General features: G+C 47.2%; 3 protein-coding genes across 5 annotated transcripts in view; 1 reads left to right on the forward strand and 2 right to left on the reverse strand.

The window, feature by feature from the left end:
- LOC118936860 (DNA-directed RNA polymerase I subunit RPA49) overlaps positions 1-557 on the reverse strand; it is a 21,035-nt gene extending 20,478 nt beyond the window's left edge. The window contains exon 1 of the mRNA XM_090188309.1: positions 325-557. Within this exon, the coding sequence (XP_090044435.1) occupies positions 325-388 (64 nt within the window). The 5' untranslated portion in view covers positions 389-557. The remainder of the gene's footprint in view (positions 1-324) is intronic.
- On the forward strand, positions 529-10,023 carry LOC110513338 (zinc finger and BTB domain-containing protein 5). The gene is made up of 5 exons (XM_090188274.1): positions 529-1,029; positions 2,252-2,281; positions 2,510-2,692; positions 6,219-7,082; positions 8,800-10,023. The coding sequence occupies exons 2-5, from the start codon at positions 2,255-2,257 to the stop codon at positions 9,934-9,936; spliced, it is 2,211 nt and encodes a 736-aa protein (XP_090044400.1). The 5' UTR covers positions 529-1,029; positions 2,252-2,254; the 3' UTR covers positions 9,937-10,023.
- A 9,161-nt stretch (positions 10,024-19,184) lies between these two features.
- The window catches only part of LOC110517888 (glyoxylate reductase/hydroxypyruvate reductase), a 12,904-nt gene continuing 6,191 nt past the window's right edge, over positions 19,185-25,897 (reverse strand). For 2 of the 3 annotated variants that reach the window (XR_016483987.1, XM_090188315.1), the window contains exons 8-9: positions 23,423-23,553; positions 19,185-20,109 (exon numbers count right to left, since the gene is read on the reverse strand). Coding sequence is in view for 2 of the 3 variants with exons in the window: in XM_090188315.1 (XP_090044441.1) it covers positions 19,988-20,109; positions 23,423-23,553 (253 nt within the window). In the remaining variant the exon portion in view is untranslated. Of the gene's footprint in view, positions 20,110-20,760; positions 20,964-23,422; positions 23,554-25,897 lie in introns of those variants that run through there. The other variant, XM_090188317.1, reaches the window with a different exon arrangement.

Raw genomic sequence — 25,897 nt, forward strand, 5'->3', positions numbered from 1 at the left:
GTATATGTGTGAGGATGCTGTTTATCGACCACAGCTCTGCCTTCAATACCATAGTGCCCTCTATGCTCACCACAAAGCTAAGAGACATAAAAAAAATAAAATGGTATGCATTAGTTAATTTGACTCTTGGGAAGTAGATAAAGGACTTAAATGACAAAATCCCGAAGTTACTATACATTTAACGTCACTGCATTAACATGAGCGCACCCACGTGTACTACGGAACAGGGTGGATTTACGTGTTGTCAATTCTTGGAGACGCTTAAAATTGCAATCTTGTATTTTCAATGAATAATTCGTCTGTAACATAAATAGTCATATTTACCAATAGTCGCTTTATCGTCTTCTCTCTCCTCTTCACAGCAAACCAATGTGCAGTTGGCATCCATGTTTGTTGTCAGTTAAGCGGATCTTAAAAAAACAAAACGGAAATATATTCACCCTCCACACACAAAACAACAGCGACACCCGATGGCGAGGAGTGGTACTGCAACTCGTTAACACGGTGCGCTGATAGGAGTGTAGCGCCACCTACAGAGTCTGGGAGGAGAGGAAGAACATCAACCGCCAGCCCCCTCCCTGAGAAGACCCTGCTTTCGGGGGTAAACAAAACCTACATTTAGATGATTTCAAAGTAACTAAATGGAGTCGTAGCTATTTAGCTGTGTTGTTGTCTGTGTCCTTTTTGGAGGGGGGGAGAGAGGAAAAACATCAACCATCTAGCTCCAGCCACCGCACCCCCTCCCTGAGAAGACACTCTTTGGGTTAAAAACTAAATTTAGATTGGTTCAAAGTAACAACATGGAGTCATAGCTATTTAGCTGTGTTGTCTGTGTCCTTTTTTGGAGGGGGTTTTAACCTAGTCGGACAACATATCGACTATGTGACTGTGAGCACCCGGAGAAGCGTTATAGCGGTCCATGAAGAGCCGTCTAGCCGTCGGTAGTCCTCCTTCTGTCCGGTCGAGTGGACTTGATGAACCCCGTCCGTCCACCCTGACCCGTGGAGTAGCACCGACAACACAAACAAGGTAACCGGCGGCTAACATTAGCAAGCTAGCTTAGACTGTTTATTTGTATTATATCATCATGTTTATTGTTTTATTTATGTTATATCAATGTTGCATTTTTTTGCTTTGCTGCTTTCTAGGGGATGAAACTTGACAGCTGTTAATAATAACGTTAAGCAAATCTATCTAGGTAGTTAGTATTAGCTAATAATAATAGGTAGTTAGCATTAGCCATTAGCCATTGTAGCCGTACACCTAAGCGAGCAAACATAATAATTATACTTCGATGAGCTGATGTTGTTCTCCTTGATTGTTATTATAAACAAAACAAAAAATGTTAGCTAATGTTGCTAGCTAAGCTACCTCACCGCAAATCGCTGTGTGTACACTGTTATTTCTTTTAACACAGCCTTTCTCAAAAGTTAGCAAGTAGCTAACTAGCTAGATAAGTGGATATCCAGTTGCTGACATGCTAGTTAGCTTAGCTTAGCAATGATGGTATTCACCAGACTGGGGACTAGTTATTTAGTTAGCTGATAGCAGTCTAGACGTCAACAAACTGTACAGTTTCCTTGCTTGTACTTTGACTAATGTTTTCGCATAGACATACATTACACACATTTTTAACATATTCTCTTCAATATCGTTACTAGTTCCCCACTTTCACTTTCCCGTGAAATAGCCTATGCAATAACTTCAACAAGGCATCTATTATCTATTTGTTAATATATTCAACTAATTAATTGTGATAGCTAGTGTAGCTACTGGCCTTCTACAGCATGTCATATTCAAAGCATTGACCATAGTCTACTATAATGTCCCCTCCACTGACAGTCAATTTAAAGCTAACTTTTTAATCAATCAAAGGTTTTGTCAGGAGGATTACCTCAAGAGGACTTAATTTTCCTGACATTTATTACACAACAGATTTTTTTTACAATCCTGTTTCCTCCCCTCCTTCCCCCTCCCTCTCCCTTTTCTCTCCCTCTTCCCTCTCCCTTCCCCCCCTCCCCTCCCTCTCTTCTCCGCCCCATCCCTTCCTCTCCCCTTCTCCCCCCCTTTCCTCCTATCCCCCCTCCTCTCCTCTCCCCTTCTCACCCCCTCTCCCCTTCTCCCTCCTCCCTTCCTCTCCCCTTCTCCCCCCTCCCTTCCTCTCCCCCTCCTCCCCTTTTCCCTCCTCCCTTCCGCTCCCCTTCTCCCCCATCCCTCCCTCCCCTCCCCTTCTTCCCCTCCTTCCCTGCAGGTCATGGACTTCCCGGGCCACTTCAACCAGGTAAAATGGAAACAACTTTATGATTTCAGTCAGTAAATGAAAAAGAAAACGCTCTAACAATAAAGTGTTTTCATAATAATATAATATAATATATGCCATTTGGCAGACGCCCTTATCTGAAGCGACTTACAGTCTTTCACATGTACGCGTGGCCTCAGCGGGAATCGAACCCACGAGCCGTGCTCTAGCTAGCGACTGAGCCACGCGTGATTCATGTTGTTATTGTAGGTCTTCCAGCAGCTGAACTACCAGCGCGTCCACAGCCAGCTGTGTGACTGTGTCATTGTGGTGGGCAGCCGCCATTTTAAGGCCCACCGCTCGGTGCTGGCGGCTTGCAGCACTCACTTCAGAGCCCTGTTCACCGTCGCCCAGGGAGACGCCAGCATGAACATGATACAATTGGACAGCGAGGTGAGGATGATGACGGTGGTGATGATTAAGATGAGGATGATGAGTCTATTACGGGTGATGAGGATGATGAGTTTATAACAGGGGTGATGAGGATGATGCGTCTAACGGGTGATGAGGATGATGAGTTTATTACAGGTGTGATGAGGATGAGTTTATAACAGGGGTAATGAGGATGATGAGTAACGGTTGATGAAGATGATGAGTCTATAACAGGGGTGATGAGGATGATGAGTCTATAACGGGTGATGAGGATGATGAGTCTATAACAGGGGTGATGAGGATGATGAGTCTATAACAGGGGTGATGAGGATGATGAGTCTATAACAGGGGTGATGAAAATGATGAGTCTATAACGGGTGATGAGGATGATGAGTTTATAACAGGGGTGATGAGGATGATGAGTTTATAACAGGGGTGATGAGGATGATGCGTCTATAACAGGGGTGATGAAGATGATGAGTCTATAACAGGGGTGATGAAGATGATGCGTCTATAACAGGGGTGATGAAGATGATGAGTCTATAACAGGGGTGATGAAGATGATGTGTCTATAACAGGGGTGATGAAGATGATGCGTCTATAACAGGGGTGATGAAGATGATGAGTCTATAACAGGGGTGATGAAGATGATGCGTCTATAACAGGGGTGATGAAGATGATGCGTCTATAACAGGGGTGATGAAGATGACGCGTCTATAACAGGGGTGATGAAGATGACGCGTCTATAACAGGGGTGATGAAGATGACGCGTCTATAACAGGGGTGATGAAGATGACGCGTCTATAACAGGGGTGATGAAGATGACGCGTCTATAACAGGGGTGATGAAGATGACGCGTCTATAACAGGGGTGATGAAGATGACGCGTCTATAACAGGGGTGATGAAGATGACGCGTCTATAACAGGGGTGATGAAGATGACGCGTCTATAACAGGGGTGATGAAGATGACGCGTCTATAACAGGGGTGATGAAGATGACGCGTCTATAACAGGGGTGATGAAGATGACGCGTCTATAACAGGGGTGATGAAGATGCCGCGTCTATAACAGGGGTGATGAAGATGCCGCGTCTATAACAGGGGTGATGAAGATGACGCGTCTATAACGGGTGATGAAGATGACGCGTCTATAACAGGGGTGATGAAGATGACGCGTCTATAACAGGGGTGATGAAGATGACGCGTCTATAACAGGGGTGATGAAGATGACGCGTCTATAACAGGGGTGATGAAGATGACGCGTCTATAACAGGGGTGATGAAGATGATGCGTCTATAACAGGGGTGATGAAGATGATGCATCTATAACAGGGGTGATGAAGATGATGCGTCTATAACAGGGGTGATGAAGATGATGCGTCTATAACAGGGGTGATGAAGATGATGCGTCTATAACAGGGGTGATGAAGATGATGCGTCTATAACAGGGGTGATGAAGATGATGCGTCTATAACAGGGGTGATGAAGATGATGCGTCTATAACAGGGGTGATGAAGATGATGCGTCTATAACAGGGGTGATGAAGATGATGCGTCTATAACAGGGGTGATGAAGATGATGCGTCTATAACAGGGGTGATGAAGATGATGCGTCTATAACAGGGGTGATGAAGATGATGTGTCTATAACAGGGGTGATGAAGATGATGCGTCTATAACAGGGGTGATGAAGATGATGCGTCTATAACAGGGGTGATGAAGATGATGCGTCTATAACAGGGGTGATGAAGATGATGCGTCTATAACAGGGGTGATGAAGATGACGCGTCTATAACAGGGGTGATGAAGATGATGCGTCTATAACAGGGGTGATGAAGATGATGCGTCTATAACAGGGGTGATGAAGATGATGCGTCTATAACAGGGGTGATGAAGATGATGCGTCTATAACAGGGGTGATGAAGATGATGCGTCTATAACAGGGGTGATGAAGATGATGCGTCTATAACAGGGGTGATGAAGATGATGCGTCTATAACAGGGGTGATGAAGATGACGCGTCTATAACAGGGGTGATGAAGATGATGCGTCTATAACAGGGGTGATGAAGATGATGTGTCTATAACAGGGGTGATGAAGATGATGCGTCTATAACAGGGGTGATTTTTTTTATTTATTTTATTTTTTTTATTTATTTATTTATAGAACACCTTTATTTAACCAGGTAGGCTAGTTCACCTTTATTTAACCAGGTAGGCCAGTTGAGAACACCTTTATTTAACCAGGTAGGCCAGTTGAGAACACCTTTATTTAACCAGGTAGGCTAGTTGAGAACACCTTTATTTAACCAGGTAGGCCAGTTGAGATCACCTTTATTTAACCAGGTAGGCCAGTTGAGAACACCTTTATTTAACCAGGTAGGCCAGTTGAGATCACCTTTATTTAACCAGGTAGGCTAGTTGAGAACACCTTTATTTAACCAGGTAGGCTAGTTGAGAACACCTTTATTTAACCAGGTAGGCTAGTTGAGATCACCTTTATTTAACCAGGTAGGCTAGTTGAGAACACCTTTATTTAACCAGGTAGGCCAGTTGAGATCACCTTTATTTAACCAGGTAGGCTAGTTGAGAACACCTTTATTTAACCAGGTAGGCCAGTTGAGAACACCTTTATTTAACCAGGTAGGCCAGTTGAGAACACCTTTATTTAACCAGGTAGGCTAGTTGAGAACACCTTTATTTAGCCAGGTAGGCTAGTTGAGAACACCTTTATTTAACCAGGTAGGCCAGTTGAGAACAAGTTCTCATTTACAACTACGACCTGGCCAAGATAAAGCAAAGCAGTTCGACAGATACAACAACACAGAGTTACACATGGAGTAAAACAAACATACAGTCAATAATAAAGTATAAACAAGTCTATATACAATGTGAGCAAATGAGGTGAGAAGGGAGGTAAAGGCAAAAAAGGCCTTGGTGGCAAGGTAAATACAATATAGCAAGTAAAACACTGGAATGGTAGTTTTGCAATGGAAGAATGTGCAAAGTAGAAATAAAAATAATGGGGTGCAAAGGAGCAAAATAAATAAATAAATAAAATACAGTTGGGAAAGAGGTAGTTGATAGGGCTAAATTATAGGTGGGCTATGTACAGGTGCAGTAATCTGTGATAAGGATGATGAGTCTATAACAGGGGTGGTAAGGATGATGAGTTTATAACAGGGGTGGTACGGATGATGAGTCTACAACAGGGGTGATGAGGATGATGAGTTTATAACAGGGGTGGTACGGATGATGAGTCTACAACAGGGGTGATGAGGATGATGAGTTTATAACAGGGGTGGTACGGATGATGAGTCTACAACAGGGGTGATGAGGATGATGAGTTTATAACAGGGGTGGTAAAGATGATGAGTCTACAACAGAGGTGATGATGTGTGTGTTACTGCAGGTGGTGATGATGATGATGAGTTTATAACAGGTGATGATGATGAGTCTACAACAGGTGGTGGTGATGATGATGATGGTGATGATGATGATGTGTGTTACTGCAGGTGGTGATGATGATGATGATGATGATGTGTTACTGCAGGTGGTGACAGCGGAGGCGTTTGCCGCCCTGGTGGACATGATGTACACCTCCACCCTGATGCTAGGAGAGAGCAACGTGATGGACGTGCTGCTAGCTGCCTCTCACCTCCACCTGAACGCCGTAGTCAAGGCCTGTAAGCACTACCTGACCACCCGCACCATGCCCATGTCCCCGCCGGCAGACCACCGGGCCACACAACACCGCCAACACACCCACGCGGAACAGCAGAGACTCAGGCAGCAGCAGCAGCAGGCAGCCGCCGAGTTAGCCGCTAACGCTAACCTAGCCGCTAACGCTAACCAAGAGGCTAACGCTAACCTAGCGGCTAACGCTGCTACGTCCAGGCTCCAGCGGTCGTTCCTGCTGCAGCAGCTGGGTCTAAGCCTGGTGAGCTCTGCCCTGGGCGGGGTGGAGGAGGATGGGCTAAGGGGTGGTAGCGATGGTGTTAGCATTAGTGGTGTAGTGGAGCACAAAGCTTCCTTCCCCATTCGACGCTGCCACAAGAGAAAGCCCTCCCTGAGCTTTAGCCTATCTGAGGACAGGCCCAGGCAGAGGCCCCGCCCCTCCGGAACCCACGGGGATGAAGAAGTGGGACTACTCTCCCCCGACTCCCACAAGACGGGGGAGGAGGCCAGACTGGACGCGGCGATCACCGGCCTAGTAGGGGGCGTGACCCAGGATGACTCCCAGATGCCCAGCCAATCGGACGGCGGACGCTGCGAAGGGGAGGAGCAAGGGATGGCGGAGGAGGGGGGTGTGGGGAAGGAGTCCCTGGATGGGGGGAGTCACCATGGTGATGGGGTGGAGGTGAAGATAACGGAGGAAGAGGAGGAGGAGGAGGAAGTACTGGAGCAACAGGGACAGGTAATGACATTTTAACAGGAAATACCAAATATCCCCTTATTCCCTCTATAGTGGACTACTGTTGACCAGGACCCATAGTGCACTACTGTTGACCAGGACCCATAGTGCACTACTGTTGACCAGGACCCATAGTGCACTACTGTTGACCAGGACCCATAGTGCACTACTGTTGACCAGGACCCATAGTGCACTACTGTTGACCAGGACCCATAGTGCACTACTGTTGACCAGGACCGATAGTGCACTACTGTTGACCAGGACCCATAGTGCACTACTGTTGACCAGGACCCATAGTGCACTACTGTTGACCAGGACCCATAGTGCACTACTGTTGACCAGGACCCATAGTGCACTACTGTTGACCAGGACCCATAGTGCACTACTGTTGACCAGGACCCATAGTGCACTACTGTTGACCAGGACCCATAGTGCACTACTGTTGACCAGGACCCATAGTGCACTACTGTTGACCAGGACCCATAGTGCACTACTGTTGACCAGGACCCATAGTGCACTACTGTTGACCAGGACCCATAGTGCACTACTGTTGACCAGGACCCATAGTGCACTACTGTTGACCAGGACCCATAGTGGACTACTGTTGACCAGGACCCATAGTGGTCTACTGTTGACCAGAACCCATAGTGGTCTACTGTTGACCAGGACCCATAGTGGTCTACTGTTGACCAGAACCCATAGTGGTCTACTGTTGACCAGGACCCATAGTGCTCTACTGTTGACCAGGACCCACAGTGCACTACTGTTGACCAGGACCCACAATGCACTACTGTTGACCAGGACCCATAGTGGTCTACTGTTGACCAGGACCCATAGTGGTCTACTGTTGACCAGGTCCCATAGTGCACTACTGTTGACCAGGACCCATAGTGCACTACTGTTGACCAGAACCCATAGTGGTCTACTGTTGACCAGAACCCATAGTGCACTACTGTTGACCAGGACCCATAGTGCTCTACTGTTGACCAGGACCCACAGTGCACTACTGTTGACCAGGACCCATAATGCACTACTGTTGACCAGGACCCATAGTGGTCTACTGTTGACCAGGACCCATAGTGGTCTACTGTTGACCAGGTCCCATAGTGCACTACTGTTGACCAGGACCCATAGTGCACTACTGTTGACCAGGACCCATAGTGCACTACTCTCTTCTCCTCCACTCCTCCTCTCTTCTGTCTTCTCCTTCTCTCTCCTATCTTGTCCTCCTCCTCTCCCATCCTCTCTCCTTTCCTCACTCCTCCTGTCCTCCTCTCCTCTTCTCTTTCCTCCTCTCCCATCCTCTCCTGTCCTCTCTCCTTTCCTCACTCCTCCTGTCCTCCTCTTCCCTCTCCTCCTTTCCTATCTTCTCCTCTCTCTCCTCTCCTCTCTCTCTCCTCGTCTCCTCCTGTCCTCCTCTCCTCTTCTCTCTCCTCCTCTCCTATCTTCTCCTCCTCTCCTCTCTCTCCTCATCTCCTCCTGTCCTACTCTCCTCTTCTCTTCTCTCTCCTCCTCTCCTCTATTCTCCTCCACTCCTCTCATCTCCTCCTCTCCTGTCCTTCTCTCTCCTCTCCTGTCCTCTCCCCTCCTCCTCCTCTCTCTCCTCATCTCCTCTTCTCTCTCCTATCGTCTCCTCCTTTCCTCTCTCCTCATCTCCTCCTGTATCTTCTTCTCTCTCCTCCCCTCCTCTCTCCTCATCTCCTTCTCTTCTCTCCTCCAGGTGGTGGTCAAGTGTGAGCCTCTGAGCTCCCCAGAGCCAGCTGATGACATCACCATCCAGGGTAGCGACCAGCTGGGACCTGGAAGAGGAAGAGGAGGAGGGGAGGAGAAGGTAGAACTGAGCCCACAGAGCAGCGACCGTAGTCTCTCCTCCTCTGACCAACAGCTTCTCCAACCCGGTTCCCAGGTCCTGCTCAAAGGAGGTCTTGGTAGTGGGATTGCCGGTGGTTTTGGCTGTAGTAACCATCTTGATGGGAAGTCTGGTTTTAGGATTTCTAGCTTCCTCGGCGCCAAGGTCTTCGGAAGCGGGGGGTCGGGGGTTGATGCCGGGGACGACGACCTCCTCAACACGACGACCGGCGAGGCGATGGCAGCGACACATGGCTTCCTGCTGAGCCCGGAACACTCTGGAACCAATAACTCCGCCTCGATGCTCCGTCCCGGGTCGGCCAACCACCTGCACCTGCTGGCTGGTGACGGTCTCGGGGGATTCTCTACAGACGCCGATTCGCTCTTCCTGCGTCCCCTGCATGACGGACTGGGAAACCCCAGAGGAGGAGGAGGGTTCCCAGATCCTTTTTCTCTGGATTTCCAGCGCTCCAGCCTGGGTCTGCACTCCCTGGCCCGCGCCTCTCGAGGGAGCTCCCTGGGTTACCCTGGATACCGTCGCATCGCACCTAAAAATGACAACGTGGGCGGAGGAGGAGGTGGAGGAGAAACGGGGGTCGTTCTCCAAGACGCCCTGTCTTCCTCCAGTCTGGGGGAAGGGGGACCCTTGCTTCTGAACGGTTCGGGAGGTTACGAGTCAGGCCCACCCACCTCGTCCTCGTCCGCCCCACACCCTCGCCCCCAGCTGACCCGTGCCTCTGCGGACGTCCTCTCCAAGTGTAAGAAGGCCCTGTCCGAACACAACGTGCTGGTGGTGGAAGGAGCCAGGAAGTACGCCTGTCGAATCTGCTGTAAGACTTTCCTCACTCTGACCGACTGTAAGAAACACATTAGGGTCCACACCGGGGAGAAACCGTACGCCTGCCTCAAGTGCGGCAAACGCTTCAGCCAGTCGTCTCACCTGTACAAACACTCCAAGACGACGTGTCTGCGTTGGCAGAACAGCAACATGGCCGACGCACTGATGTAGACGATGCTTCGGAGGGGAGGGGGGGAGGGCAGAACAGCAACATGGCCGACGCACTGATGTAGACGCTTCGGAGGGGAGGGGGGGAGGGCAGAACAGCAACATGGCCAACGCACTGATGTAGACGCTTCGGAGGGGAGGGGGGAGGGCAGAACAGCAACATGGCCAACGCACTGATGTAGGCTTTGGTAGGTGATAGATGTGATCACTGTCGGAGGGGGGGAGGGCAGAACAGCAACATGGCCGACGCACTGATGTAGACGCTTCGGAGGGGAGGGGGGAGGGCAGAACAGCAACATGGCCAACGCACTGATGTAGGCTTTGGTAGGTGATAGATGTGATCACTGTCGGAGGGGAGGGGGGAGGGCAGAACAGCAACATGGCCGACGCACTGATGTAGACGCTTCGGAGGGGAGGGGGGAGGGCAGAACAGCAACATGGCCGACGCACTGATGTAGATGCTTCGGAGGGGAGGAGGGAGGGCAGAACAGCAACATGGCCGACGCACTGATGTAGATGCTTCGGAGGGGAGGGGGGAGGGCAGAACAGCAACATGGCCAACGCACTGATGTAGATGCTTCGGTAGGTGATAGATGTGATCACTGTCGGAGGGGAGGGGGGAGGGCAGAACAGCAACATGGCCAACGCACTGATGTAGGCTTCGGTAGGTGATAGATGTGATCACTGTCGGAGGGGAGGGGGGAGGGCAGAACAGCAACATGGCCGACGCACTGATGTAGATGCTTCGGTAGGTGATAGATGTGATCACTGTAGGAGGGGGGGGTTGAACGGTATCCAGATTGTAATTCCTTTATATCATCGTTGTGCCATACCGGAGCTATACAGTATTACCGGGCATTGCAAATTAATGGAGAATACAACTTTTTTATTATTATTTTTTTTAAATAGCCAAATTAGCGGTATGCTAACACTATGGGGATTTCCATAGTGGATGCTAGCTAAATGCTAACGAGTCAAGCGTTTCAGCCTGTACAAACACTCCCACCTGCCTACGCTGGCAGAACGGCAGCATGTAGGCTGGCCTGGTAGGTAGGGGTTGAGTTGGATTGGGAAATTCCTGGGAAAATGTACTTTTTTGAGACCAGTGGGAGGCCTAGAACTAAACCGACATGTTCGTGAAAGTCTCTCACCTCTCCACGGATTAGTGTCTCTAAGCCAAACTGTTGGGACGCTACAGACAGAAGTTGGCAGATCTGCTTTTGCCCGACTTCAGACGGGGGGGGAGGGTCCCAAGACGCTTGTTGGGCCCAAGACGCTTGTTGGTCCCAAGACGCTTGTTGGTCCCAAGACGCTTGTTGGGCCCAAGACGCTTGTTGGTCCCAAGACGCTTGTTGGTCCCAAGACGCTTGTTGGGCCCAAGACGCTTGTTGGTCCCAAGACGCTTGTTGGTCCCAAGACGCTTGCTGGGCCCAATACGCTGGCTGGGCCCAAGACGCTTGCTGGGCCCAAGACGCTTGCTGGGCCCAAGACGCTTGCTGGGCCCAAGACGCTTGCTGGGCCCAAGACGCTTGTTGGGCCCAAGACGCCTGTTGGGCCCAAGACGCTTGTTGGTCCCAAGACGCTTGTTGGGCCCAAGACGCCTGTTGGGCCCAAACCGTTCGGGGAAACAAACAAGCTGCTCGATCTCTTTCACTGCAGATGCAGAAGTGTGACATCGGAGGATGCTGTGGATTGATACAAAACAACAGATGTCTCAAGCTTATAAACGGACAGATTTGTATGAGGATTTTTTATTATTATTATTATTATTATTATTATGCTAATTAGATCTAAGGGTTAATAGCCTCAAAGCTAGAAACAAACACTTACAGTAGCGTGTAGAAACTATGGGTGATCCCAGCGAGAATCCAACCCCGCAACCCTGGTGTTACAAGTGCCATGTTCTACCAACTGAGCCAAACAGAACAATTTGATAGAGGCGATCGCTTTAGAAAATGGAGTCTCTTTTAGGAGGGGTGGACTCCCAATTTCCTCATGGAACCCTGTTGTGTTCCTATTGGAACCATGTACGGAACGTTTCTGAAACAGGACTTCAGATTCAGAACTGTCCTGAAGCTGAAACCTGGCTAGGGAGATTCAGAGCAGTCCTGAAGCTGAAACCTGGCTAGAGAGATTCAGACCTGTCCTGAAGCTGAAACCTGGCTAGGGAGATTCAGAACAGTCCTGAAGCTGAAACCTGACCAGGGAGATTCAGAACAGTCCTGAAGCCTGGCTAGAGAGATTCAGACCTGTCCTGGAGCTGAAACCTGGCGAGAGAGATTCAGAACAGTCCTGAAGCTGAAACCTGGCTAGAGAGATTCAGAATGGTCCTGACTGAAGCTGAAACCTGGCTAGAGAGATTCAGAACTGTCCTGAAGCTAAAACCTGTCCTGAAGCTGAAACCTGGCTAGAGAGATTCAGAACTGTCCTGAAGCTGAAACCTGGCTAGAGAGATTCAGAACTGTCCTGAAGCTGAAACCGGGCTAGAGAGATTCAGACCTGTCCTGAAGCTGAAACCTGGCTAGGGAGATTCAGACCTGTCCTGAAGCTGAAACCTGTCCTGAAGCTGAAACCTGGCTAGAGAGATTCAGAATGGTCCTGACTGAAGCTGAAACCTGGCTAGAGAGATTCAGAATGGTCCTGAAGCTGAAACCTGGCTAGAGAGATTCAGAACTGTCCTGAAGCTGAAACCGGGCTAGAGAGATTCAGACCTGTCCTGAAGCTGAAACCTGGCTAGGGAGATTCAGACCTGTCCTGAAGCTGAAACCTGTCCTGAAGCTGAAACCTGGCTAGAGAGATTCAGAATGGTCCTGACTGAAGCTGAAACCTGGCTAGAGAGATTCAGAATGGTCCTGAAGCTGAAACCTGGCTAGAGAGATTCAGAACTGTCCTGAAGCTCAAACCTGGCTAGAGAGATTCAGAACAGTCCTGAAGCCTGGCTAGAGAGATTCAGAACAGTCCTGAAGCTGAAACCTGTCCTGAAGCTGAAGCCTGACCAGGGAGATTCAGAACAGTCCTGAAGCCTGGCTAGGGAGATTCAGAACAGTCCTGAAGCTGAAACCTGGCTAGGGAGATTCAGAACAGTCCTGAAGCTGAAACCTGTCCTGAAGCTGAAGCCTGACCAGGGAGATTCAGAACAGTCCTGAAGCCTGGCTAGGGAGATTCAGAACAGTCCTGAAGCTGAAGCCTGGCTAGGGAGATTCAGAACAGTCCTGAAGCTGAAACCTGGCTAGGGAGATTCAGAACAGTCCTGAAGCTGAAACCTGACCAGGGAGATTCAGAACAGTCCTGAAACCTGACCAGGGAGATTCAGAACGGTCCTGAAGCTGAAGCCTGGATAGAGAGATTCAGAACTGTCCTGAAGCTGAAGCCTGGCTAGGGGAATTGTGCAACACTAAACCTGGAGATTGGCTTGGAGAGGAGAACAGGGATGTAAAGGAGAGAGGGTGGACTAGCCTCCACTCTTAGCCTTACAAACAGATATGGGATCAGGCTAAGAGGGGGACCACTTCCTGTTATGGTCCTTTACAAACAGATCTGGGACCAGGCTTAGGGTGGGCAACTTCCTGTTATGGTCCTTTACAAACAGATCTGGGACCAGGCTAAGAGTGGACCACTTCCTGTTATGGTCCTTTACAAACAGATCTGGGACCAGGCTTAGAGTGGACCACTTCTTCTCATGGTCCTTTACAAACAGATCTGGGACCAGGCTTAGAGTGGACCACTTCTTCTCATGGTCCTTTACAAACAGATCTGGGACCAGGCTTAGGGTGGGCCACTTCCTGTTATGGTTCTTTACAAACAGATCTGGGACCATTTTTTTATATGGAGTTGCCTTTTTGTTGGTGCACCTTTTTGAATGAAACACCCTATTCCCTATATAGTGCACTACTCTTGACCAGGGCCCATAGGGTAGTAGTTCACTATATACAGGGCATTTGGAAAGTATTCAGTCCCCTTGATGTTTTACACACTTTGTTTCATTACAGCCATAATCGAATATGGATTAAATAAAAAAAATGTTCCTCATCAATCTACACACAATACCCCATAGTGACATCACAATACCCCATAGTGACATCACAATACCCCATAGTGACATCACAATACCCCATAGTGACATCACAATACCCCATAGTGACATCACAATACCCCATAGTGACATCACAATACCCCATAGTGACGAAGCAAAAACAGGTTTTTAGAAATGTTAGCAAATGTGTTCAAAATTAAAATCAGAAATACCTTATTTACATAAGCATTCAGACCCTTTGCTATGAGACTCTAAATTGAGCTCAGGTGAATCCTATTTCCATTGATCATCCTTGAGATGTTTCTACAACTTGAATGGAGTCCACCTGTGGTAAATTCAATTGAATGGACATGATTTGGAAAGGCACACACCTGTCTATATAAGCTCCCACAGTTGACAGAGCAAAAACCAAGCCACGAGGTCAAAGGAATTAAAGGCACTTAAAGGACTCTCAGACCATGAGAAACAAGATTCTCTGGTCTGATGAAATCAAGATTGAACTCTTTGGCCTGAATGCCAAGCGTCACGTCTGGAGGAAACCTGGCACCATCCCTACGGTGAAGCATGGTGGTGGCAGCATCAAGCTGTGGGGATGGTTTTCAGCGAACTGGGAGACTAGACAGGATCGAGGGAAAGATGAACAGAGTAAAGTACAGAGAGATCCTTGATGAAAACCTGCTCCAGAGTGCTCAGGACCTCAGACTGGTGGTGAAGGTTCACCTTCCAACAGGACAACGACCCTAAGCACACAGCCAAGACAACACAGGAGTGGCTTCGGGACAAGTCTCTGAATGTCCTTGAGTGGCCCAGCCAGAGCCCGTACTTGAACCCGATCGAACATCTTTGGAGAGACCTGAAAATAGCTGTGCAGCGACGCTCCCCATCCAACCTGACAGAGCTTGAGAGGATCTGCAGAGAAGAATGGGAGAAACTCCCCAAATACAGGTGTGCCAAGCTTGTAGCGTCATACCCAGGAAGGCTGTAATCGCTGTAAAGGGTCTTATGTAAATGTGACATTGCCAAAATGTCTTAAACCTGTTCACGCTTTGTCATTATGGGGTAATGGGATGTCATTATGGGGTGTTGTGATGTCATTCTGGGGTGTTGTGATGTCATTATGGGGTGTTGTGATGTCATTATGGGGCATTGTGATGTCATTATGGGGTGTTGTGATGTTATTATGGGGTATTGTGATGTCATAATGAGGTATTGTGATGTCATTATGGGGTATTGTGATGTCATAATGAGGTATTGTGATGTCATTATGGGGTATTGTGATGTCATAATGAGGTATTGTGATGTCATTATGGGGTATTGTGATGTCATAATGAGGTATTGTGATGTCATTATGGGGTATTGTGATGTCATTATGGGGTATTTTGTGTAGATTGATGAGAGGGGGAAAAAAACAATTGAATCCATGTTAGAACAAGGCTGTAACGTAACAAAATGTGTAAAAAGTCCAGGGGTCTGAATACTTTGGGTCCAGGGGTCTGAATACTTTGGGTCCAGGGGTCTGAATACTTTGGGTCCAGGGGTCTGAATACTTTGGGTCCAGGGGTCTGAATACTTTGGGTCCAGGGGTCTGAATACTTTGGGTCCAGGGGTCTGAATACTTTGGGTCCAGGGGTCTGAATACTTTGGGTCCAGGGGTCTGAATACTTTGGGTCCAGGGGTCTGAATACTTTGGGTCCAGGGGTCTGAATACTTTGCGAAGGTGCTGTAGGTTTATAGGGTGGACCTTTATCCCGTCTCCTCACAGGACAATACATTAGAAATGTACATATTTCACATTTACGTGGCTTTTAACACTTTCCTCTGCAAGGGGACATCAAATGAAACCGTTGCCTTTTTATATAACTAGAGCCTGGCGTGTCTCCTGGTCAGGTCACATGATCAGGGATAACTCTGGGGGCCCCCAGTTAACTATAACATAGTGTTGTTAGTGACTAGATGTCGTGGAACAGTTTGGTACGGTATCTGTGCTTCTTTAAATGTCTTTTTTTTTTTTTAAATCGATATATCTAACACTTAGTCTTTAGACAATAGTTAATTTATTTTTTAAATGACCTTAACGCCTTTTAAAAAAAAAAAAAAAAGAATAGCTTTGACTGCTAATAAGAAGGTTGGACTGCAGCGCTTCTGTGTTTCCATGGCGACGTGTTGGCCCAGTGTCTTGTTGCCGTAACGTTACTGTACTGAGTTGTGTTGTGGTTGACTGACTGACTGACTGACTGACTGACTGACTGACTGACTGGTCAGAGAACAACCTGGCTGTTTGAGACTTGCTTAGTGTGGATGGGTTGCCAGGCAACTAGTGGGCACCTTTAGGCCGTGCGGTCTTCACACTGTTACTCAGTCTGTGATACAAAACTTTAAAAGGTTTTTTGCCCAGGAAGATCCCATGACCAGTATCTTATCTGTCTTGATGTTTCTAACAGCCGAATACCAACAGCGTTTCAGCCACATTGTAAATGCACCTTAATCGCTAACCAATTTAATGTACAACTCATACTGAGTTTATATCTAATTCAAGTGATCACTGAAGTAAAAAAAATAATTTAACCTCTTTTTTCAATCAGGCATAAACCTTAGGTACCCCCTGAAGGACATGAGGACCCTTGTTTAAACAGATCCAAAATGGCTGCCATCTCTCACTGTAGCCCAGTTTCCCTGGTGATGTCTTCTGTGGCTGTTGTCTAAGTGAAAATGTTTATTTTTATTTTTTATATATATATATATAGGTGAATGTTTGAAAGTGCACATACTGGTCATATTTATACAACAACAGCCCCTGTGTGAAAACTACAACAAACTATAACCAAAAATAATTCAACAGATAAACAAAATGTTGTTCATGTAATAATATAATTTGATGAAGGACAGTTACTGCCTTACTACACTCCTCTCTGGCTTAACAAGCTGGGCTTTTATCCTAATGCCAACAGGGTTTCTGTGTTGTTTTTCCAGTTACTGCCTTACTACACTCCTCTCTGGCTGAACAAGCTGGGCTTTTATCCTAATGCCAACAGGGTTTCTGTGTTGTTTTTTTCCTACACTTCTAACTCCGTGTTTTGGTTCCAGCGTCTCAAATGGTGCCCTGTTCCCTGTGTAGTGCACTACTTCCTATTGACACTGGTCTAAAGTAGTGCACTACTTCCTATTGACACTGGTCTAAAGTAGTGCACTACTTCCTATTGACACTGGTCTAAAGTAGTGCACTACTTCCTATTGACACTGGTCTAAAGTAGTGCACTACTTCCTATTGACACTGGTCTAAAGTAGTGCACTACTTCCTATTGACACTGGTCTAAAGTAGTGCACTACTTCCTATTGACACTGGTCTAAAGTAGTGCACTACTTCCTATTGACACTGGTCTAAAGTAGTGCACTACTTCCTATTGACACTGGTCTAAAGTAGTGCACTACTTCCTATTGACACTGGTCTAAAGTAGTGCACTACTTCCTATTGACACTGGTCTAAAGTAGTGCACTACTTCCTATTGACACTGGTCTAAAGTAGTGCACTACTTCCTATTGACACTGGTCTAAAGTAGTGCACTACTTCCTATTGACACTGGTCTAAAGTAGTGCACTACTTCCTATTGACACTGGTCTAAAGTAGTGCACTACTTCCTATTGACACTGGTCTATAGTAGTGCACTACTTCTGATCAAAGCCGTTGACACTCTAGTCTATAGTAGTTCACTATATAGGGAATAGGGCTCTGGTCTATAGTAGTACCACTATATAGGGAATAGGGCTCTGGTCTATAGTAGTACCACTATATAGGGAATAGGGCTCTGGTCTATAGTAGTACCACTATATAGGGAATAGGGCTCTGGTCTATAGTAGTACCACTTTATAGGGAATAGGGCTCTGGTCTATAGTAGTACCACTTTATAGGGAATAGGGCTCTGGTCTATAGTAGTACCACTATATAGGGAATAGGGCTCTGGTCTATAGTAGTTCACTATATAGGGAATAGGGCTCTGGTCTATAGTAGTACCACTATATAGGGAATAGGGCTCTGGTCTATAGTAGTGCACTATATAGGGAATAGGGCTCTGGTCTATAGTAGTACCACTATATAGGGAATAGGGCTCTGGTCTATAGTAGTTCACTATATAGGGAATAGGGCTCTGGTCACTAGTAGTTCACTATATAGGGAATAGGGTCTATAGTAGTACCACTATATAGGGAATAGGGTCTATAGTAGTACCACTATATAGGGAATAGGGCCCTGGTCTAAAGTAGTGCACTATATAGGGAATAGGGCTCTGGTCTATAGTAGTACCACTATATAGGGAATAGGGCTCTGGTCTATAGTAGTACCACTATATAGGGAATAGGGCCCTGGTCTATAGTAGTACCACTATATAGGGAATAGGGCTCTGGTCTAAAGTAGTACCACTACATAGGGAATAGGGCTCTGGTCTATAGTAGTACCACTATATAGGGAATAGGGCTCTGGTCTATAGTAGTACCACTATATAGGGAATAGGGGCTCTGGTCTAAAGTAGTGCACTATATAGGGAATAGGGCTCTGGTCACTAGTAGTTCACTATATAGGGAATAGGGCCCTGGTCTATAGTAGTTCACTATATAGGGAATAGGGCTCTGGTCTATAGTAGTACCACTATATAGGGAATAGGGCTCTGGTCTATAGTAGTACCACTATATAGGGAATAGGGCTCTGGTCTATAGTAGTACCACTATATAGGGAATAGGGCTCTGGTCTATAGTAGTTCACTATATAGGGAATAGGGCTCTGGTCTATAGTAGTACCACTATATAGGGAATAGGGTCCTGGTCTAAAGTAGTGCACTATATAGGGAATAGGGTCCTGGTCTAAAGTAGTGCACTATATAGGGAATAGGGTCCTGGTCTAAAGTAGTGCACTATATAGGGAATAGGGTCCTGGTCTATAGTAGTGCACTATATAGGGAATAGGGTCCTGGTCTAAAGTAGTGCACTATATAGGGAATAGGGTCCTGGTCTATAGTAGTGCACTACGTAGGGAATAGGGTGCCATAGGGCTCTGGTCTATAGTAGTACCACTATATAGGGAACAGGGTGCCATTTGAGACGTTAACCCCAAAGAGAAGCTGAAATGTCAACGTGTTTTTTTTTTTTTGTTTGTTTGAGGAGACACTTATAAATTCACGGAGGGACATGTCGTTCCAGGCGCAACCATCACAGACTGAATTAAAAGATGGGGGGGGGGGAGTTCCATGTTTATTGTTGTCCTTCGTCATTATTATTATCATTATTATATTATGGTATTAAATGATGGATGACACCAGCACCATTATTCTCTAATTAATCTACTCGTCTCATGACCAGAGTCAACTATATCATTTACAGTTCTGGTAAGAGCTCTTCAATCATTGGTTCTTCTCTGGTGTTTTCCCGAAAGCAGGTGATTGGTTCTTCTCTGGTGTTTTCCCGAAAGCAGGTGATTGGTTCTTCTCTGGTGTTTCCCGAAAGCAGGTGATTGGTTCTTCTCTGGTGTTTCCCGAAAGCAGGTGATTGGTTCTTCTCTGGTGTTTCCTGAAAGCAGGTGATTGGTTCTTCTCTGGTGTTTCCCGAAAGCAGGTGATTGGTTCTTCTCTGGTGTTTCTGAAAGCAGGTGATTGGTTCTTCTCTGGTGTTTCTGAAAGCAGGTGATTGGTTCTTCTCTGGTGTTTCCCGAAAGCAGGTGATTGGTTCTTCTCTGGTGTTTCCCGAAAGCAGGTGATTGGTTCTTCTCTGGTGTTTCTGAAAGCAGATGATTGGTTCTTCTCTGGTGTTTCTGAAAGCAGGTGATTGGTTCTTCTCTGGTGTTTCTGAAAGCAGGTGATTGGTTCTTCTCTGGTGTTTCTGAAAGCAGGTGATTGGTTCTTCTCTGGTGTTTCTGAAAGCAGGTGATTGGTTCTTCTCTGGTGTTTCTGAAAGCAGGTGATTGGTTCTTCTCTGGTGTTTCCCGAAAGCAGGTGATTGGTTCTTCTCTGGTGTTTCCCGAAAGCAGGTGATTGGCAGCTACAGCTTGAGCTCTTTGATCATTGGCTGTCCCTTCAGGCCCAGTAGCAGGTTGTTGGCTGCCAGAGCTGACATGGCATTACGCGTGGAGTAGGACGCACTGGCAATGTGGGGGAGGATCACTGGAGAGAGAGAGAGATGAGAGGGAGGATCACTGGAGAGAGAGAGATGAGGGAGGATCACTGGAGAGAGAGAGAGATGAGAGGATCACTGGAGAGAGAGATGAGAGGATCACTGGAGAGAGAGAGATGAGAGGATCACTGGAGAGAGAGAGATGAGAGGGAGGATCACTGGAGAGGGAGAGATGAGAGGATCACTGGAGAGAGAGAGATGAGAGGATCACTGGAGAGAGAGATGAGAGGATCACTGGAGAGAGAGAGAGATGAGAGGGAGGATCACTGGAGAGAGAGAGATGAGAGGATCACTGGAGAGAGAGAGATGAGAGGATCACTGGAGAGAGAGAGGGATGAGAGGGAGGATCACTGGAGAGAGAGAGATGAGAGGATCACTGGAGAGAGAGAGATGAGAGGATCACTGGAGAGAGAGAGAGATGAGAGGGAGGATCACTGGAGAGAGAGAGATGAGAGGATCACTGGAGAGAGAGAGATGAGAGGATCACTGGAGAAAGAGAGATGAGAGGGAGGATCACTGGAGAGAGAGAGATGAGAGGATCACTGGAGAGAGAGAGATGAGAGGGAGGATCACTGGAGAGAGAGAGATGAGAGGATCACTGGAGAGAGAGAGAGATGAGGGAGGATCACTGGAGAGAGAGAGATGAGGGAGGATCACTAGAGAGAGAGAGAGATGAGAGGATCACTGGAGAGAGAGAGAGATGAGAGGATCACTGGAGAAATAGAGATGAGAGGGAGGGTGAGAGGGAGGATCACTGGAGAGAGAGAGATGAGAGGGAGGATCACTGGAGAGAGAGAGATGAGAGGGAGGATCACTGGAGAGAGAGAGATGAGAGGGAGGATCACTGGAGAGAGAGAGAGATGAGAGAGGGAGGGAGTGAGGAGCACGAAACAGGCAGTACAGGACTGACAACAGTAATAAACAGGCAGTACATGACTGACAACAGTAATAAACAGGCAGTACAGGACTGACAACAGTAATAAACAGGCAGTACAGGACTGACAACAGTAATAAACAGGCAGTACAGGACTGACAACAGTAATAAACAGGCAGTACAGGACTGACAACAGTAATAAATGAAACAGGCAGTACAGGACTGACAACAGTAATACATGAAACAGGCAGTACAGGACTGACAACAGTATTAAACAGGCAGTACAGGACTGACAACAGTAGTAAACAGGCAGTACAGGACTGACAACAGTAATAAACAGGCAGTACAGGACTGACAACAGTAATAAACAGGCAGTACAGCACTGACAACAGTAATAACTGAAACAGGCAGTACAGGACTGACAACAGTAATAAACAGGCAGTACAGGACTGACAACAGTAGTAAACAGGCAGTACAGGACTGACAACAGTAATAAACAGGCAGTACAGGACTGACAACAGTAATAAACAGGCAGTACAGGACTGACAACAGTAGTAAACAGGCAGTACAGGACTGACAACAGTATTAAACAGGCAGTACAGGACTGACAACAGTAATAAATGAAACAGGCAGTACAGGACTGACAACAGTAATAAACAGGCAGTGCAGGACTGACAACAGTATTAAACAGGTAGTACAGGACTGACAACAGTGATAAACAGGCAGTACAGGACTGACAACAGTGATAAACAGGCAGTACAGGACTGACAACAGTAATAAACAGGCAGTACAGGACTGACAACAATAATAAATGAAACAGGCAGTACAGGACTGACAACAGTAATAAACAGGCATTACAGGACTGACAACAGTAGTAAATGAAACAGGCAGTACAGGACTGACAACAGTAATAAATGAAACAGGCAGTACAGGACTGACAACAGTAATAAACAGGCAGTACAGGACTGACAACAGTAATAAACAGGCAGTACAGGACTGACAACAGTAATAAATGAAACAGGCAGTACAGGACAGACAACAGTATTAAACAGGCAGTACAGGACTGACAACAGTAATAAACAGGCAGTGCAGGACTGACAACAGTAATAAACAGGCAGTACAGGACTGACAACAGTAATAAACAGGCAGTACAGGACTGACAACAGTAATAAACAGGCAGTACAGCACTGACAACAGTAATAACTGAAACAGGCAGTACATGACTGACAACAGTAATAAACAGGCAGTACAGGACTGACAACAGTAATAAACAGGCAGTACAGCACTGACAACAGTAATAACTGAAACAGGCAGTACAGGACTGACAACAGTAATAACTGAAACAGGCAGTACATGACTGACAACAGTAATAAACAGGCAGTACAGGACTGACAACAGTAATAAACAGGCAGTACAGGACTGACAACAGTAATAAACAGGCAGTACAGGACTGACAACAGTAGTAAACAGGCAGTACAGGACTGACAACAGTATTAAACAGGCAGTACAGGACTGACAACAGTAGTAAACAGGCAGTACAGGACTGACAACAGTAATAAATGAAACAGGCAGTACAGGACTGACAACAGTAGTAAACAGGCAGTACAGGACTGACAACAGTATTAAACAGGCAGTACAGGACTGACAACAGTGATAAACAGGCAGTACAGGACTGACAACAGTAATAAACAGGCAGTACAGGACTGACAAGAGTAATAAACAGGCAGTACAGGACTGACAACAGTAATAAATTAAACAGGCAGTACAGGACAGACAACAGTATTAAACAGGCAGTACAGGACTGACAACAGTAATAAACAGGCAGTACAGGACTGACAACAGTAATAAACAGGCAGTACAGGACTGACAACAGTAATAAACAGGCAGTACAGGACTGACAACAGTAGTAAACAGGCAGTACAGGACTGACAACAGTAATAAACAGGCAGTACAGGACTGACAACAGTAGTAAACAGGCAGTACAGGACTGACAACAGTATTAAACAGGCAGTACAGGACTGACAACAGTAATAAATGAAACAGGCAGTACAGGACTGACAACAGTAATAAACAGGCAGTACAGGACTGACAACAGTATTAAACAGGCAGTACAGGACTGACAACAGTAGTAAACAGGCAGTACAGGACTGACAACAGTAATAAATGAAACAGGCAGTACAGGACTGACAACAGTATTAAACAGGCAGTACAGGACTGACAACAGTAGTAAACAGGCAGTACAGGACTGACAACAGTAATAAATGAAACAGGCAGTACAGGACTGACAACAGTAATAAACAGGCAGTACAGGACTGACAACAGTAATAAACAGGCAGTACAGGACTGACAACAGTAATAAATGAAACAGGAAATAGCAGGGTGAACTTGGTGGAGACTCTGAACCAATCACACCCCGTGTTTATACTCACCACAGTTGTTAAGGGTGAAGAGCGGGTGGCTGGTGGGCAGGGGTTCAGGGACGGTGACGTCGAGTCCAGCTCCTGCTATCTGACCGCTGGACAGGGCTTCATACAGATCCTCCTGGTCTACCACCCCTCCTCTATCACACACAGCCATCACCATGTTACTGTCTACCACACACAGCCATCGTGTTACTGTCTACCACACACAGCCATCATGTTACTGTCTACCACACACAGCCATCATGTTACTGTCTACCACACACAGCCATCATGTTACTGTCGACCATCCCTCCTCTACCACACACAGCCATCACCATGTTACTGTCTACCACCCCTCCTCTACCACACACAGCCATCACCATGTTACTGTCTACCACACACAGCCATCATCATGTTACTGTCTACCACACACAGCCATCATGTTACTGTCTACCACACACAGCCATCATGTTACTGTCTACCACACACAGCCATCATGTTACTGTCTACCACCCCTCCTCTACCACACACAGCCATCATGTTACTGTCTACCACCCCTCCTCTACCACACACAGCCATCACCATGTTACTGTCTACCACACACAGCCATCATGTTACTGTCTACCACACACAGCCATCATGTTACTGTCTACCACACACAGCCATCATGTTACTGTCGACCATCCCTCCTCTACCACACACAGCCATCATGTTACTGTCTACCACCCCTCCTCTACCACACACAGCCATCATGTTACTGTCTACCACACACAGCCATCATGTTACTGTCTACCACCCCTCCTCTACCACACACAGCCATCATGTTACTGTCTACCACCCCTCCTCTACCACACACAGCCATCATCATGTTACTGTCTACCACCCCTCCTCTACCACACACAGCCATCACCATGTTACTGTCTACCACACACACAGCCATCACCATGATACTGTCTACCACACACAGCATCACCATGTTACTGTCTACCACACACAGCCATCAGCATGTTACTGTCTACCACCCCTCCTCTACCACACACAGCCATCATCATGTTACTGTCTACCACCCCTCCTCTACCACACACAGCATCACAATGTTACTGTCTACCACACACAGCCATCAGCATGTTACTGTCTACCACCCCTCCTCTACCACACACAGCCATCATGTTACTGTCTACCACACACAGCCATCATCATGTTACTGTCTACCACACACAGCCATCACCATGTTACTGTCTACCACCCCACCTCTACCACACACAGCATCACCATGTTACTGTCTACCACACACAGCCATCATCATGTTACTGTCTACCACACACAGCCATCACCATGTTACTGTCTACCACCCCTCCTCTACCACACACAGCCATCATCATGTTACTGTCTACCACCCCTCCTCTACCACACACACAGCCATCACCATGTTACTGTCTACCACACACAGCCATCACCATGTTACTGTCTACCACACACAGCCATCACCATGTTACTGTCTACCACTCCACCTCTACCACACACAGCCATCATCATGTTACTGTCTACCACCCCTCCTCTACCACACACACAGCCATCACCATGTTACTGTCTACCACACACAGCCATCACCATGTTACTGTCTACCACACACAGCCATCACCATGTTACTGTCTACCACTCCACCTCTACCACACACAGCCATCACCATGTTACTGTCTACCACCCCTCCTCTACCACACACAGCCATCACCATGTTACTGTCTACCACCCCTCCTCTACCACACACAGCCATCATCATGTTACTGTCTACCACCCCTCCTCTACCACACACAGCCATCACCATGTTACTCTCTACCACACACAGCCATCATCATGTCTACCACCCCTCCTCTACCACACACAGCCATCACCATGTTACTGTCTACCACCCCTCCTCTACCACACACAGCCATCATCATGTCTACCACCCCTCCTCTACCACACACAGCCATCATGTTACTGTCTACCACCCCTCCTCTACCACACACAGCCATCATCATGTTACTGTCTACCACACACAGCCATCAACATGTTACTGTCTATCACCCCTCCTCTACCACACACAGCCATCATGTTACTGTCTACCACACACAGCCATCACCATGTTACTGTCTACCACCCCTCCTCTACCACACACACAGCTATCATCATGTCTACCACCCCTCCTCTACCACACACACAGCTATCATCATGTCTACCACCCCTCCTCTACCACACACACAGCTATCATCATGTCTACCACCCCTCCTCTACCACACACAGCCATCATAATGTTACTGTCAACCACCCCTCCTCTACCACACACAGCCATCATCATGTTACTGTCTACCACACACAGCCATCATCATGTTAATGTCTACCACCCCTCCTCTACCACACACACAGCTATCATCATGTCTACCACCCCTCCTCTACCACACACAGCCATCATCATGTTACTGTCTACCACCCCTCCTCTACCACACACAGCCATCATCATGT

Source organism: Oncorhynchus mykiss, chromosome 10, assembly GCF_057628025.1.
Source record: "Oncorhynchus mykiss isolate SJ-2025 chromosome 10, ASM5762802v1, whole genome shotgun sequence".
Classification (NCBI taxonomy): domain Eukaryota; kingdom Metazoa; phylum Chordata; class Actinopteri; order Salmoniformes; family Salmonidae; genus Oncorhynchus; species Oncorhynchus mykiss.

Coding starts and splice junctions, on each gene's coding strand:
- LOC110513338 (XM_090188274.1), top strand. CDS start 2,255: ATGGACTTCCCGGGCCACTTCAACCAG. Junction 2,282..2,509: donor TCCCGGGCCACTTCAACCAG/GTAAAATGGAAA, acceptor TTGTTATTGTAG/GTCTTCCAGCAGCTGAACTA. Junction 7,083..8,799: donor TACTGGAGCAACAGGGACAG/GTAATGACATTT, acceptor TCTCTCCTCCAG/GTGGTGGTCAAGTGTGAGCC.